At 38.7% G+C, this 16,783-nt stretch overlaps 1 protein-coding gene across 3 annotated transcripts in view; it reads left to right on the forward strand.

The window, feature by feature from the left end:
- Window positions 1-16,783, forward strand: part of PSD3 (pleckstrin and Sec7 domain containing 3) — a 430,527-nt gene that overhangs the window by 339,528 nt on the left and 74,216 nt on the right. For 2 of the 3 annotated variants that reach the window (XM_036298486.1, XM_036298487.1), the window contains one exon: window positions 1,159-1,202. In XM_036298486.1, the coding sequence (XP_036154379.1) occupies window positions 1,159-1,202 (44 nt within the window). Of the gene's footprint in view, window positions 1-1,158; window positions 1,203-5,441; window positions 5,538-16,783 lie in introns of all 3 variants that reach the window. The other variant, XM_036298485.1, reaches the window with a different exon arrangement.

A 16,783-nucleotide genomic window follows, 5' to 3' on the forward strand; every position in this document is an offset into this window, starting at 1 on the left:
GCCACACTGAAGAATTCCCAAAGTCTGTCAAGATATTGGCTAAGGATACATGTCTTGGATATTAAATAATATAAAATCTGTAGCCTAAATATATTTGAACTGAACTTGGAAGTGTTTTGAATGAAAAGGGGATTCACTATTGGTGTGCAGTCTTCTGTTTACACACATGTAGACTGCCTCCTCCCGTGGACAAGACAGAGTGAAAGGCAGCGACAGGAATACATTTCTCCCCCTGCTCTGCTACCTGGGAAACTGTTTGAACCTCCCACTTCCTCTTTTGGAAGATGATTGTTGAATGGCACTGATCCCCCTTTTTTCCATCTCAAAGTAAATGACGTCTTTGCTGTGTCTAATAGGTTCAAGTCCTTCTTTGGAGAAAAATATTCCGACTTCATCCCTGTGTTATTATGCACCCAAGTTATCCTTTTCTTCAGTATAATTTGCTGATGTGGTTTTATATCTTAGAGATACATTTGTGTTTTCTTTATAGCAACTTACTCAAAATTAAGAGGAGTGTCCATGAGGAGGAGTGGCCTTTCCTTGGATTGTTGTCGTAGTGGAACAGCTTGATTCCAAGGAGCATAGATGTGATGCAGAGCTAGGAGGCCTAGGGAGGTAGTCTGTGCTGCCTTTGTCATTGTTACCAAGCCTCTAAAGCAGCCTTCTGCCTCCCCATCCACCACCGCGCACACACCAGCATCACACCACTGTGAAGCAGAATCGTAGAGTTAGACAAGTAACAGCTGCTTCAGTCACTGGTATAGATGGTTTTCTAGAACTGGCCCTAGTCCCCCTTCCATGTATTAAATTGTTGTGGAAATAGTTATTTATTTCATTAATTAAAAAGGTATGAGTACTCCAATATCTAAACTAGTGAAACTACAAGACCATAAGAAAAATTTTAATCATATCCTGTTTTAAATAGGATATAAATGTATAATGTTTAACTGTGGTAAAATGCAGTACAGTGGTGTGTGTTTCTGTTTCAAAATGCTGCTTACCCTGTGCATTCCTCATCTCTGCACAGGATGGCCAGCCAAGGGGCTTGAGAGCTGCTTGCTGAATCCCTCAAGCATTTTAGGGCTTTTGTTACTGTCTGAACTCAAAATATGGAATGGAATGAAAAGAATAATCCCATCTTGTTTTCTGTCTTCACAGGCTCTCTACAACTCCATCAAGAATGAGAAGCTTGAATGGGCAGTGTAAGTATGCTGCTGTCAGCCTTTTAGCAAATGGACTGCTTGCTCTTTTCTTACTGTCTTCCTTTATGCCTTAGAGCAGCGGTTCTCAACCTGTGGGTCGCAACCCCTTTGGGGGTCGAACCACCCTTTCACAGGGTCGCCTAAGACCATCGGAAAACACATATATAATTACATATTGTTTTTGTGATGAATCACTATGCTTTAATTATGTTCAATTTGTAACAATGAAAATACATCCTGCATATCAGATATTTACATTACGATTATTATCAGTAGCAAAATTACAGTTATGAAGTAGCAACGAAAATAATTTTATGGTTGGGGGTCACCACAACATGAGGAACTGTATTAAAGGGTCTCGGCATTAGGAAGGTTGAGAACCACTGCCTTAGGGGTTTCCTAGAGAAGGATTAAATGTGCATGTGCAGTTCTCATTTTACACCAATGTCTTGCTTACTTTGTTTGAAACCTTAAGTATCCCATATCTTTTTCTTGGTACCCAGAATGCTCCTATTCTAAAAGAAAATAGCATTCTAAAAGAAAATCTGATAAAATTACATGCATTCCAAAGTCCAGTATAAATGATTTTGGTACCACCCACTTATTTTAATTCTTTCTGTCCTATCATCATAGATCAAGGCTTTCCACTCCTATTTCCTGTGATACTAGTTATACCAGGATACTGACAGATAAGTTTGATAAATGATAGATTAAAATAAGCTAAAAAAAATGTTTATCTGTAGAACTTCCAGAAGCTTCTACAATGACAATATATATTGTGGATCTCCAAGAGAGAAATACAATTTGAAATGTTTCCTGAACCTGTTTGACAGTAAAATGTCGTGTTTCAAAGTACATCCTTTGGGAGATACTGTTCTGGATTAATTACACCTCCGTGTAGACCAGGGGTCGGCAAACTTTTTGACTTGAGGGCCACAGTGGGTTCTTAAACTGGACTGGAGGGCCGGAACAAAAGCATGGGTGGAGTGTTTGTGTGAACTAATATAAATTCAAAGTAAACATCATTACATAAAAGGGCACGGTCTTTTATTTCAATAGTTTTATTCATTTCAAACGGGCCGGATTCGGCCCGCGGGCCGTAGTTTGCCCACGGCTGGTGTAGACCAACGATACCACTTTTGTTAATTCACTGATCAGTGCAGCAGTCAAGGATTTTTTTATTGTTGACACTGTAACAGATATCTCCCATTTCCACCCCCTTTGCCCACCTGCACCCAGCCGCTGCGCCCCCCCCCGCCCCACCTTCCTGGCAGTGGTTAAGAATTTAATATTTACAAAATTATTGAAGACTCTTTACTAAATTTTTAATGAAGTTGTCAAGAAGTTAGGTCAAATACATTTTTAATTAGAACTATGTGTGAATTTTATTTTTTATTTTCACTCATATTGAGCATTCACAAATATTTTTCTATCATGCAATCTAACATAGCAGTCTGCAGTGAACTTGTTTACAGAATCATGATGTGGAGGATAATTCTTATTTGTTCATATGCACATTGGGGAAAAGCAGTTTAGCAATTGACTGCCTCTCCCTTATAATATGCTAGAAAGAACAGAAAATATCAATACCCCTTAAATTGTTTCCATTAATTGTAAGGTCGTATGGTACTATTTTGAATTAGGGATTCAAAGTATAAATTGAGACTCTAACATTTACAAGTATATGTGATAGCTTATATGTTTGTATGTCTATATAGATATCACAAGCTTCACTTAAAGCAATGTATCATTTCAAGGAAAACTCAGTAAAATTAATAAGAGTTCATAGTCTGAGAGCCAGAGTGATCTCTCTTTAATAAAAGTGGGTTTCCTAGAAAAGTTTCATAAATGATGTATGTAGAATCCAGCTGAAATAGTAAAGGCATATCCTGACCTATGCAGGATATCTACTCAAGAGAAAATTAATAAAAAATGAAATAGTTATAAGCATATTCACACTAGGGGAGAGGATAGTTTAAAGATTCTTTTATAAAGTTGTTTTTAAAAACAAATATACTGCTGAGGATCTGTATTGTAAAGCTAGATTTTTGACATTCAACTTTATTTATCTTTATGTGTAGTGGCAATTTGATACAAGAAAGCTTGATCTTGGGCCCTATCCATGTGTGGGGAGTGGGAGATTCCCAAGAACTGGATTCTTCTATTGCCGTCTTGTCAAGTCAACAGAGCATCGTGTTCAGGAGCCCAGACCCCAGAATCAGATAGATTTGGGTTTGAATTCCAGCTCAGCTCCAAAGATCTTGCTAAAAAATGTATAGGATAATGTATACTTGCATGGGAGGTATCTTGATGTTGATTTTAGAACCTTAGAAGAAATTGAATTATAAAATCATGGAATGTTATAGCTGGTGGGACCGCAGAGATTTTTAGTTCATTGGTTCTCTAACTGGGTTCCTTGGAGCCCTAGGAGATAGATGGCCAGGGGTCCCCATAGTGATGTGTGTGAGGGGAAAGGGGGAAGAGAACAGGGACTCGGTTCTATCTCCCACAAGCATCATGCCTCTTTCAACTGACCAAAGCAGCCCCACTGTCACCTTGTTAAAATATGTATTTGGAGTTCTATTTACTGTTTCTTCTCTTACCCAACCAGCATGGCTCAGCAGTTGAGCATCTACCCAGGTCAGGGTTCGATTCCTGGTCAAGGCATATGCCCAGTTGCAGGCTGCCCCGGTTGCAGGCTCAATCCCCAATGGGGAGCGTGCAGGAGGAAGCCGATCATTGATTCTCTCTCATCATTGATGTTTCTATCTCCCTCTCCCTTCCTCTCTAAAAACAATAAAAATATCTACACTAATAAAAGATAAACATACAAATTGACCGTACCTTCGCTATGCCTTAATTCATGCCCACCAGCCAGTCAGAGCGACTATATGCACATTAACCCAAACAAGATGGCAGCTGGCAGCCACAGAGCTGGAGCAAGCAGGAGGCTTGGTTGCCCCAATGATGGAGGAAGCCAACTTCCTGCCTGCTGCGGCTCTGAGCTCCACTCGAAGCAACAGAGTTTCAATTATAGAAGGTAAATAAACCCCAGATACCTGCTTTCAGCCGGTCGTGGCCACAGAGCTGGAGCGAGCAGGAGGCTTCCCTCCCGCCCACCCTGGCCGGCTCTGAGCTCCTCTCAAGGCAACAAAGTTTCAATTATAGAAGGTAAATAAATCCCAGAATAAAAAAAAAAAAAGAAAAGAAAAAATGGAGAGGCTGGGAGCTTCTGTCGCTGGGGGGACTTGGCCAGCCTGAAAACGGCCCTCAGCCCCTCACCCCGACTGGCCAGGAACCACAGTGGGGACCCCCCCACCCTAAAGGGGGTGTGGCCAGCCTGCAAACAGCCAACAGCCCCTCACCCAGGCTGGCCAAACCTCCATGGGGTGAGGATCCCCACTGGGGGGTGGGGGGGCTTGACCAGCCTGCAAACAGCCATCAGCCCCTCACCCAGGCTGGCCAGGCACCCCAGTGGGGACCCCCACCATGAAGGGGGTGTGACCAGCTGCAAACAGCCATCAGCCCCTCACCCAGGCTGGCCAGGCACCCCAGTGGGGACCCCCACTCTGAAGGGGGTGTGACCAGCCTGCAAACACCCATCAGCCCCTCACTCAGGCTGGCCAGGCAGCCCAGTGGGACCCCCACCCTGATCCGGGACATCCTCCTTCAGGGCAAACCAGCTGGCCCCCACCCGTGCACCAGGCCTCTATCCTATATAATAAAAGGGTAATATGCAAACTGACCCTAACAGCAGAACAACTGGGAATGACTGGTCACTATGACACACACTGATCACCAGGGGGCAGATGCTCAATGCAGGAACTGCCCCTTGGTGGTCAGTGTGCTCCCACAGGGGGGGCTCTGCTCAGCCACAAGTTAGGATGACGGCTGCCAGTACAGCAGTGGTGGTGGGAGCCTCTCCCGCCTCTTTAGCAGCGCTAAGGATGTCTGACTGCAGCTTAGGCCTGCTCCCCACTGGCAAGTGGACATCCCCCGAGGGTTGCCGGGCTGCCAGAGGGATGTCTGACTGCCAGCTTGGGCCCAAACCCCCAGGGAGCGGGCCTAAGCCAGCAGGTGGACATCCTCCGAGGGGTCCCAGACTGCAAGAGATCATAGGCCGGGCTGAGGCACCCCCCCCAGAGTGCACAATTTTTGTGCACCGGGCCTCTAGAATATATATTTTTTAATATATATATATTTATATTTATATTTATATTTATATTTCTCTTCTTAAAGGTATCTGTACTTAAATTTTGTTTTGAAAAGTACTACTTCAGTCCAGTGTTCTCATTTCACATATGAAGAAAATGAAGTAAAAGCATTCCGGAACAGGTCAGAAGTTAGTGTCGTGGCAGAGTCAGGATTTGTTCCGCAGGTGCCCTGGGTCCCATGGAAGCACCACGTTGCCTCACTTCTCTGTGGCCACATACTCAGAAGGTCTTGACTGGGAAGCGATCATGTCTGAACATCTCTATGCCAGCTTCTGATACAGTGTGAATTAGGAGAGTTTTATGTTAAATTTTTTGTCTCATTAAATGCTCCTAGAATTACTGGTATTCTTCCCCCAGGCAGGTTAGGTAGCTAAGATCGTTCATTCCACAATCAGTCTTTAAGCAGCCGCTTCTGCGCCTGGACCGTGCTGTGTCCTAGATACAAATATGAAAAGACAGTTTCTCTCCTAATGAGAACACGGTGTGCGGGTGGGTGGGAGGGGGTGGACTGTACAAAGAGGAAACATAAGAACTGTAGGGAAGAGTGCAATGAGCTAAACCGCCTTGCGGAAGGTCTCAGCTCCCTCATGCGGGACAATGACCATTTCTTCCCCAGACCCTTTGCTCAGTCATTTATTATTCAGAAAGCATCTATTTGTTGAACTACTCTGTACTAGGCAGTATGCTGGAAATACGGAGAGAACAAAAGTATGTAAGGCATTAAGGCATTTCCCTGGCCTTAAAAATGTTATAGCTTAATGCATATGACAGGGGAGGAAGGTAAGGAGTAGTTTCTCTCTGATTAGGACGGGATGGGGTGAGGCTAGTGACAGTGACTGTAAGAGCTTGCATTGTTAGAATTGTTAAATTTAGCTACATGAGGATCTTCAGAGAATATAACAATTAACAGGAAAAGGGAAATAAGTACAGTATTATTCATTAGAAAATTAACTGTCTTCTCTTGTTTATTGCTGTTATTGTACATTAGTATTTAGGAATTGCAAGAAATCTTTCTTCCCGTGGTTTTTTAAAATATTAAAAATTTATGTATCCAGCCTTACTTTAATTAAGACACAATAACACTGGTTTTAAATAATGTATTTCCGGGCTCCCCTATCTCTCCCCCGCTTCCCTCAACCTCTGGGTCGCTATGGCATTTGTTTTGCTTATTATCATTATGCAGTTATTCTCTTTATCTCTGGGTAAGCATTTTTATAACCTTGCATCATGGAATAATCTTTGCTATTTTATATTACCCTATAACTCATTTTACAAGAGCAGTTTATAATCTTTATCACCTTTGCTTCTAAATTAAATTGTTTTCCGTCTGCCCTCACATATCAAACTGTCCTGGCTAATTAGGTGAGATGGTGTCACTTTGGGATCTTTCTGTCTTTCAGATCACATGTTATGAAAGCCCAGAGCTTTAAAAAGTGTGGTTTTAAATGCCAACAGTTCATTGTTTGATTTCTTTATCCTTTTTTTGTTGTTGTTGTTAGGAAATTTCATTATGGCTGGTTTTTTTCAGGAGACCAATGCTGCCATTTATTGGCTGACTTTAGGAAGCAGGGAGAGCTCTCCAAATATTTCTTCCCTCTTCACCATTATTATGTGTAATGCTGCCTGGGAGTGTGAGTGAGTGTACCTGTGTTTACATCTCTGTGTATTGTTGGAGAATGACACATAAAGGCAATGGTGTGACCAGTACTTTTTATTTTACATGGCAATTTAATTTTTTATCCAATCCAAGGGTCTGAATCTGAAATTGACAACTACTTCCAGCGTCTCTTTGCTATGCAGTCTTTGGGGGGGGGGGGGGGCAGAGTCTTTTTCCAATGAAAGAACCCTTTAGAACTTTTACTTCCATTACTTAGTCCCTTTTCATATTTTATATAACTCAGTGTTGACTGATTTTTTTTTTAAGTGATAATGTATATCAATTAAAATGTAGTCTCAAGTGTTGCTCTACAGGGAATGACCATCTCAAAAGTCCTAGTTAAAAGAAAAGCAAGCAAGAGTTTATAACTAGGATTGAGTCATATGAGCCACCTTTAGCTAATGAGTGTAAGGTATTGCTTTACATTTAAGTTTTCTTTACCATTTCCTCTTTGTTATAGTTCTCCCTGATCTTTTCTTTGCCAACATCAGAGCCCTCCAGGAAGAAAAATTAAAATTCCCTATCTATACCTTTTATATTTGACCTTGTATCCTAAAGAAAAGGGTGTTTCTTTGTCTTATTTTAAAATATTTTTACCTTGAGGTGAAATTATTTTATTCCCATAGAAAAAGATAAATCATGGTGATTCATTTTTACAATGATTAATTCTGTTAAATTACTTTATTATCCTAATGCCCTGGTGAATTTAGATATATGAAATTGTTAATCAGGATAGTGTTTCTTAATAGCAGATATAGATCAATGAAAACTTTCTTACTCAAGTCATTTTGGGTTCAGACATTTTTGTGGCATTTTGATCCAAGAAGTCCAAAAGTAATTCTCATTTTAAACTTCGAAATAGCCACTTGTAGGTTGATAATTACTACCGAAAAACTAAGACAATGAGAAATTGCTAAAAGTTGGGCAGTAGTTGCAGATATAATGGATATAGTAAATATATAAAGAAAAATTTGAGTGTATGGGGAATGAGGTAGGAGAGTTGGCATTAGGAGTTATTGGTAGAAAGAGAACTAACCATGGAAAAATAATAAAACTTTAAGATATTTGACTATAAAGAATGAATAAAACTCAGTTCTGTATTTGAGGTGCTCATGTTATTAAACATTTTCTAGATATGCATTGTGCCTCATGAAAATACTAAAAAAAAAAAAAAAAAAAAAAAAGAATAAGATTTAACATTCCCACCATCATTTCTATACATTAGATCAGGGGTGGGCAAACTTTTTAACTCGAGGGCCAGAATGGGTTCTTAAACTGGACCGGAGGGCCAGAACAAAAGCATGGATGGAGTGTTTGTGTGAACTAATATAAATTCAAAGTAAACATCATGACATAAAAGGGTATGGTCTTTTTTTTCAATACTTTTATTCATTTCAAACAGGCCAGATCCGGCCTGCGGGCCATAGTTTGCCCACAGCTGCATTAGATTATCCTTACATGTCTAACATGGAAAATATACTACATCATGCTGGACTCTTGGTAAAATCATTCTAGTGTTAATATTACATGGAATTCTCAAATTTAGAAGATAAATTTAGGAGACAATTTATATGGATATTAAGTAAGGGTACATCTAAATATATGTAGTGGATGTGTAAAGAATATTATTGGTTTGATTGTTCTGTTTATAAATTCAGTGAAAAGCATTAAATATTTGATAAAGAAAAACAAAGAGGAATTCCCTAGTTATGAAAAATGATCATTAACTTGAAGGAGACTTTGAGTTAAAGAATTGATATCACTTAAAAACTCATTAGCTAAAAATGATATTGAATGCAGATCAATCTCCTGGGTTTTGGTGTTTAAAGGAAGAAAGATTTCAGGGTTGAGAATTGGGGGAGATTTTCTCACACGTATCTATGAAATGTCATTTTATTAAGAATCTGAATCATAGCTCACACCTAACTTTTAATCTCTCTAAGTACCTAGTTTTCTTGGCCATCTCAAGAATGCTGAACTCAGGTATATAGGAGGCGGGAAAGAATTTGCCATCCAATTCTTAGCTTTAAAAGTCTATGTTTAAAAAAAGAAAATGTGCTTTCTCTGTGAGTGGTATCTCAAAGCTGAGATTGAGATGGCTACTTAGAATTTTTAAGGATTTTATTGTTACAACAGTTTTAATATCCACAAAGATAATGATGAAAGTGATATAATTTATAAATATTGTTATCTTTAACTTCCAAATATGCAGAGCAGACAGGTTGGTGAGCAGATGGGATGCGATTATGTTAGTAGTCTACTTGTCCCAGAGCAGTTTTAGAATCACTGAGGTGCAGTGAGTTATGAGGCTGGGATATAAGAAAATGGTTTTGTTTCTGAATATGCTGATGACTTAGAATTTTATTATCTTAGCAATTGCTAAGTCTTTGATTTTTGTTAGAGAATGACACAGAAGAAAACATAATATAATTACTAAATGATGCATAAAACACAGGCAGTGGCTAATATAATGCCTTGAATATTTTAGACCAGCGGTCGCCAACCTATTGGACCCCGTGGACCACCGGTTGGCAACCGCTGTTTTAGACAATAGTTATTTGGATTTCTTTGAGCATTTTTTATGTGTTCATTGTGATATACACACATACATACATTTTCAGAGGTGAGAAAAATTTCACCTCATACCAATAATACTGGAAGAAATTATTTTTAGTTGCCCATTAAAAATTCCCTAGTAGAAATTTTGGAAGCATGTAACATCTGGCTTGACCCCAGTGTACTCCCAACAACTTTTTAAAAAAGCATGTTAACATGTACGGTCAAGTTTTTCTTAGTTTGTAAAATATGCTACAGTCATTGTATATATAGTCAGATCCTTATTTCAGGAGCCAAGTTACTAGTCTGTTTGTTACTTGCGTCTGGCAATGTTCATCATTAAAGGACTAATTAATGATGGAGCTTGGCATTTTTCATAAAAGCATATTCTGTTTTTTACAGTTAAAATGCCTGTGTTAGAATAAGGTATTTTCCGAAAATAAAATGTATTTCCTGGTTTCATCAGAACTTTTAAATTTATTTTGGTAAGTATCAAAGACAGAAATATATATAATTGATCTCAGAGAGAGGAAGAGAGAGAGAGAGAGAGAGAGAGAGAGAGAGAGAGAGAGAGAGAGAGAGAGAGACATCAATGATGAGAGAGAATCATTGATCAGCTGCCTCCTGCATCCCCCCGACTTGGGATCGAGCCTACAACCGGGCATGTGCCCTGACTGGGGATTGAACCATGACCTCCTGGTTTCTAGGTCGACACTTAGCCACTCAGCCATGCCAGATCTATTTTAAACTCATTCTGCTTTGTGGCATAATATGATGTGATATAATAAAAACCCCATGACAAGTGAACACATTTTTTTAATACATTTATTCTTCACTTTATTTTCTACCTGATCACAGTATTGGAATATTCAACTTAGTGTTCTGTTCCTACACTCAACCACTAAGGTCATTTTTTTTAAAAAACAGATTTATTGAGGTATAATTTATATACTATAAAATTCACCCACATAAGTGTCCAATTTTAAAGTTTTGGGTCATTTTGCAGATTTGCATGACAATCACCACAATCCATCACCCCATTACTGTCATTCCATAAAGATTTCATTGTGCTTGTGATTCAACGTAGTTGTGAGCAGCCCCAAAGAGGTCTGTTAGTTACCACTTAACATGGGTCCTGCCTGTGTAAGGTTCACCTGTCTGAGCCTTGGTTTTTCACTGAGATGGTAACATCTGCCTTTTTAGGGTGGTTGTAAGATTAGGAAATTAAGTTTTTACCTTCATGGTTATAATGTTTGGAGGTTCAGGATGGAGTTTAGTATCTGACTCATACCCCCACTCCTGTCTTTAATATTCTGGCTAGAGGAGTACTGAATCAAATGAAGTCAAATATTTATTTGTTCTATAGCCCAAAGTGCAAGATGCCCTAGGAAAGTTAGATGGAGAATACAGTGGGGATCTGAGTGACTGCCAAGCCTGCTGAGCCCAACCCACCTGACTTGCATATGGACTGAGAAACCAGAATGACAGAAGCAGAGAGAAGCCTGACTCACTGGGTTTGTCACATAGGATGCTTCCCTTCCCCCCAACTTCCTACCACCTTACTAAAAGCCTATTGATAGCAGACCCTTCTGCTCAGCACATTGTCTCTGACTATCAAGAGGAAATTATAAGGATTCTAAGCATGGTTTGGAGAGAGATGAGCATCAGAACTAGACTCATATATAACAGAGATTTGGAATTATCAGACCAGAAATTTAAAGCAGCTATGATTAACATGCCAAGGACTCTAATGAATACAGTAGACAGCATGAAAGAACAGATGGGCAATGCAAGCTGGCAATGGAAATTCTAAGACAGAATCAAAAAAGAAATGCTAGAGATCAAAAACACTGTAACAAGAGAAGAATGCTTTTGATGGGCTCATTAGTAGACTGGACACATCTGAGAAGAGAATCTCTGAGCTTAAGAATATGTCAATAGACATATGAAAAGATGCTCAACTTCACTAATCAGTAGAGAAATGCAAATTAAAACCACAATGAGATATCACCTTACACCTTTCAGAATGGCTATCAATAAATCAACAACCTGGATGAATCTTTGGGACATTATGCTAAGTGAAATGAGCCAGCCACAGATAATGTATGATTCCCTTATATGAGTACCTAGAATACTCAAATTCATAGAGACAGAGTGGGATAGTCATTGCCAGTGGTTGAGGGAGGAGGGAATGAGAAGTTGTTATTTAATAGCTATAAAATTTCAGTCTGGGATGATGAAAAATTCTGGAGATGGTTGGTAGTTTTGGTTTCGCAGCAATGTGAATGTACTCAATGCCACAGAACTGTGCTACGTATTTAAAAATGGTTAAAATGATAGATTTTATGTTACATATTTTACTAACAATACAAAAAAGACATGTACATATAAATGTGACTGCTGGAAGTGCCCTCTTCACTTTTCCTCTCTGGTGAACTTGAACTTATCTTTATTGCCCAACTCCAGTACCACATTCCTAAGAGATGAGTTTGCAGGTTGAGTAATATTTCAGCTCTGCTCCAAAAAATGTTTCTTTTTAATTGTCATTTCCCACCTCCACCTCGCGCCCCCCCCCCCCCCACACACACACAAAAGCCCAACAATTTATTTTCAGTATTTGAATTCCACATAACAGGCCCTTCAAGTTAACTTAATGTTTGAGTTTGGAAGGTGCTTGCTTAACAACTTTGTTATGACTGAAACCCCGCTGTAATGAGACTTGCCAGATGGGGTATTTCATGGTCTGCTTAGTGGCTGGGTCACTGTTACAATATTCAGCTTTTGTAAACTTTAGGAAGCAGATGCTTTTCATTCTTTGTGGAATTACAGTGAAATATAAGATTCAGATGGATTTGTATGACTCCTTATCTAATATTTTTTGCTTAAAAGTAAAAGCACCTCTCATGAGTAAGGCAGAATGTGGGAAATTCGTGATTTACAGCTGCCCTTTAGAAAGAACAGAAAAGTGGAAAGGTCCCCGCCCCCATGGCCAGCATGAGAGCCTTGTCATTCTCCAAGGGAACCGCATCATGGTGGAATGGACTTGGACTGCCCAATGAATGACACACTTGATCACCGAGAGAGCAGACTGGTGTGAGAAGTGTTTGGGGGAATTTTGTAGGTGGTAAGGTGGTGAGATGTCTGAAATCTCAGTAGAATAGACTTTACTAGGAATCTTTTCAAGTGTACAGAATATTTGTGTATGAGTCATTCTTTTCACAATCAAGACAGAGAGCTCTGCTGGTCTTCTCTATTGTGCTTTAACAAAATCCTTTGTATTGTCACTCTGAAAATGCCTCAGTGGATCGGGGTACACAGGAAAGCCCTAGTAAAGGGGCTGTTTTTTATAGAAATGAGTTAACTTCATCTATGGAATTATTTTTATAGTATGCTGTGTTAATTTTTATCTGATTTTATATATAGTGGAAACAGCCTCCAAATGGCATTTATGATGTCTCTAAAAACAGTAAAACCCCACGATGATGCAATCGAGAATAATGCAAATTAAGGTTTAATGTGATTGGTTCCCATTCTCTGCCATTTCCAAGTCTCAAATGGAGCCAGACAAAAGTTCTTGGGACTGAGGAGATGTGGGGAGAAGGGCAGGAATAAAAGAGAATAGAGTGCGAGGGCAGGGGGTTGCAACCAGGGAAGGAGAAGGTCCTCACAGTATTGTTTCTGATATCACTCCCATCCTGGAAGTCCCAGCCATCACACACTGATGTGTATTTAAGCCCAAACGACAGCCATCACCAGATGTTGCAAACCTGCATCTCTGTCCAGGGTAGATTTTTACTCTCAGAGCCTGACAAAGTCATTTCATTAACCTTCACAATATCAAGAATATCTGCTTTGCAGGATTCAATATTTTCACTATATGTCAGCGTTTTACTGAGTTGTACTCTGTTGAACATTTCTCCAGTTATTATCCTACTAGTGGCCCAGTCACGAATCCGTGCACTTTGAAAGGAAATTAATTAGAAGAAATATTTTAATATCGCTATTTGCCCTTTCTCTGTAATAGAAAGGTCAACCAAATTCACGATCGACAATGACAGATCGAAACACAAGCATGTGATTGGTGCCAGGGAGAGCTTTATATGTATTGCATATGCACGAGTCAAATTAGCCTTTTATAAATATAATAAACTTGCTTAATTAGACCTGCTTTCTGATTTAGCTAAACTTTCTCCAGCCCAGTGAAGCACCCAAACTTCTCTTTCAGGTAATTGTCAGCAACATAGCAGTAATTATCAACATGAAGCAGGTCATTATTGTAGATCATGCAGGGAGAACAAAGGGTAAAATATTTAACTGTGGCAGTGTTTGACTATATTCTGTGCAGTGAGAAAATCTGAAGTAATTTTCAAGGTCCACCATTTCTTCTTTTCAGTCGGGTCAAGTTTCTAAGCTTTCTAAATCTCTGTTTTCTGGCTAAGGAAAAGAAAATAGGATTCCACTGAGTTTCCTATCTACCTACTCCGTGGTGCTGGCCAGTGCACATCATGGCAGCTCCTGCATTGAGCGTTTGCCCCCTGGTCGTCAGTCAGACATCCTTAGCACTGCCCTGGAGGCAGAAGAGGCTTCCACCACCGCTGCTTCGTTCCCCAGGCATGAGCCTGGCTTCTTTTTTTTTTCTTTTCTTTTTTAATTTTAATTTTAATTTTTATTTATTTATTTATTTATTTTTTTATTTATTGCGAGCCTGGCTTCTGGCTGAGCAGCGCTCCCCCTGTGGGTGCTCACTGACCACCAGGGGGCAGCTCCTACATTGAGCATCAGCCCCTTGGTGGTCAGTACACATCATAGCAACCGGTCATTCTGCCGTTTGGTTGATTTGCATATTAGCCTTTTATTATATAGGCTAGATTATATTCTTTGGGTTTTAATATTCCAATGTCATAAATATACAAGCATTTCTAACAACAACCCTGTTAAAAGAAATGTAATGCATGCCACACGTAATTAAAAAATTTTAGGAGCTACATTATAAAAGTAAAAAGAAATAGGAAAATTAATTTTGTAATGTACTTTTTATTTAACCCAGAGTATCAAAAATACTATCATTTCAATATGTAATCATTTAAAAAACATTGAAATAGATTTTTTTTGTACTAAGTCTTGAAATCTGATATATATTTTTTCACTTACTGCACATCTTAATTAGGACTATCCACTTTTTTCTATTTTTTTATTATTTTAAATCCTCACCTGAGGATATGTTCATTGATTTTACTTAGAGAGAGGGGAAGAGAGAAAGAGAGAAACAACCATTGGTTGCCTCCCGTACACTCTGTGACCGGGGATCTTCACAACCTAGCCATGTGCCCCAACCAGGAATTGAACCCACAAGCTTTCTGTATAAGGACCCTACTCCAACCAACTGAGCCACACCAGCCAGGGCTGGATTATTCACATTTTAAGTTCTCAATAACCTTATGTGACTAGCCTACTTGATAGAAATCCCAATGGCAAAGCTAGAAAAATTTGAGCAACCAATTAAATAATAATACTGTTTGATCATAACTAAAGAAAAATTTAAATATCTATTTTCCATACTTACAGAAAAGTTTCAATTAGTAATGTAGGAGAAATGAAGGAAATTAAATCACCATTAGATTACCGCAATAGTAGTTGTCACAGAAAGATTCACTAATTAATACTAAAATTACTGATCAGAAGTTTAAAAAGAAAGAGGATATTTTCATGGTCATAAAATATCTCCCCCAAAACATGTATAAAGAAAAATAATAATTTGACAGTATAGAAATGTGCTAGATACTACCTTAATCAAATGATCAAGGTTAATGAAACATCTGATGCATTGAGAAGGTACATCACCTATGGCATCCTTCCCCAAAATATGTATTCTCGATCTCATTATGAGAAAACATCAAACAAATCTAAATTAGGAATATTCTACAAAATAACTGATCAGTACCCTTCAAACTGTCGTGGTCATGAAGGACAAGGAAAGACATGGCTGGAGGAGACGTGAGAACTGAACGCACTGTGGGATAATGGATAGGATCCTAGAACAGAAAAATATTAATGAAAAAAACTGCTAAAATCTGATTAAGTCAAGTTTAATTCATCATTTTGTAATGTTAATTTTTTTGTTTTGAAACTTTTACTATAGCTATATATGAAGTTAACATTGGGGGAACAGGGTGATTGGCATATGGGAACTCTACGTAGTATATTTGTAAATCTAAAATTATCTCAAAATAAAATTAAAAGTAAAATATAGATGTCTTAGAGTACAGTGTTATTTTTATATATCTCACAATTACTTATCAAATACCAGTGGAGGAAAAAAAGGCTATTTTTTCTCTAATCACCAAATAGACAATTCTGATGGTTATTAATTTTGTGGTTTATTTTAAACATATTTTATTGGTGGTTACTTTGGTTTAAATTTTAATAAAAGATTCAATAATAAAAGTGTAACAAACAGTGAAACCAATGTTAATTCAGAAAATTAAAGCGGGAACTGAGACAAATGCTCTATTACTGTGCTCTGTTTCCCGGCAGTATCTCAGAGCTTATTAACTTTCTTCTGCTCTTCCCTCCTCTGTAGTAAGTGACTGTAGCCATTCATTTTCTCCTTACATATAAAGTGATTACAATCTCAAGCATGGCTGATAGGGTGCCCCCTACTTTCATGACTATTCGGAAAATAGTAGCTATTAGATGCCAACTCACTGTGGCGCCACTATCCTAACCCACTGATAGCTTTACCTGGGGTTTGATATTTGAGGTTAACCTGGCTATTGGCAGATATAAATGCTATTCATCAGATTTATAATTATTTGTTGTATTCTATATGCTTGGTGTTATGCTACCACATGCAGATACCAAAAATCAACATCACGATTTCTGCAGAGAACTTCCACTCAATTAAAGACAAACATGAAGGCACTGTAGTGGGTGGAAAGAGCAGAGGCTCCAGAGGTTTTCAATCATATCCTCACTATCTCTTCCATTAATTACTAGATCTGTACCTTTGGTATTTATTTCAACTCTGAGTCTGTTTCCTTATCTCAATATAGACTACTAATCTCAGTCTTACAAGATTGTCATGATCATTAATATCTGGCACAGAGGAGACACTTAGTAAATGATAGATGTTATTACATGGTTGTTATTCAAGC

Source organism: Myotis myotis, unplaced genomic scaffold, assembly GCF_014108235.1.
Source record: "Myotis myotis isolate mMyoMyo1 unplaced genomic scaffold, mMyoMyo1.p scaffold_m19_p_3, whole genome shotgun sequence".
Taxonomy (NCBI): domain Eukaryota; kingdom Metazoa; phylum Chordata; class Mammalia; order Chiroptera; family Vespertilionidae; genus Myotis; species Myotis myotis.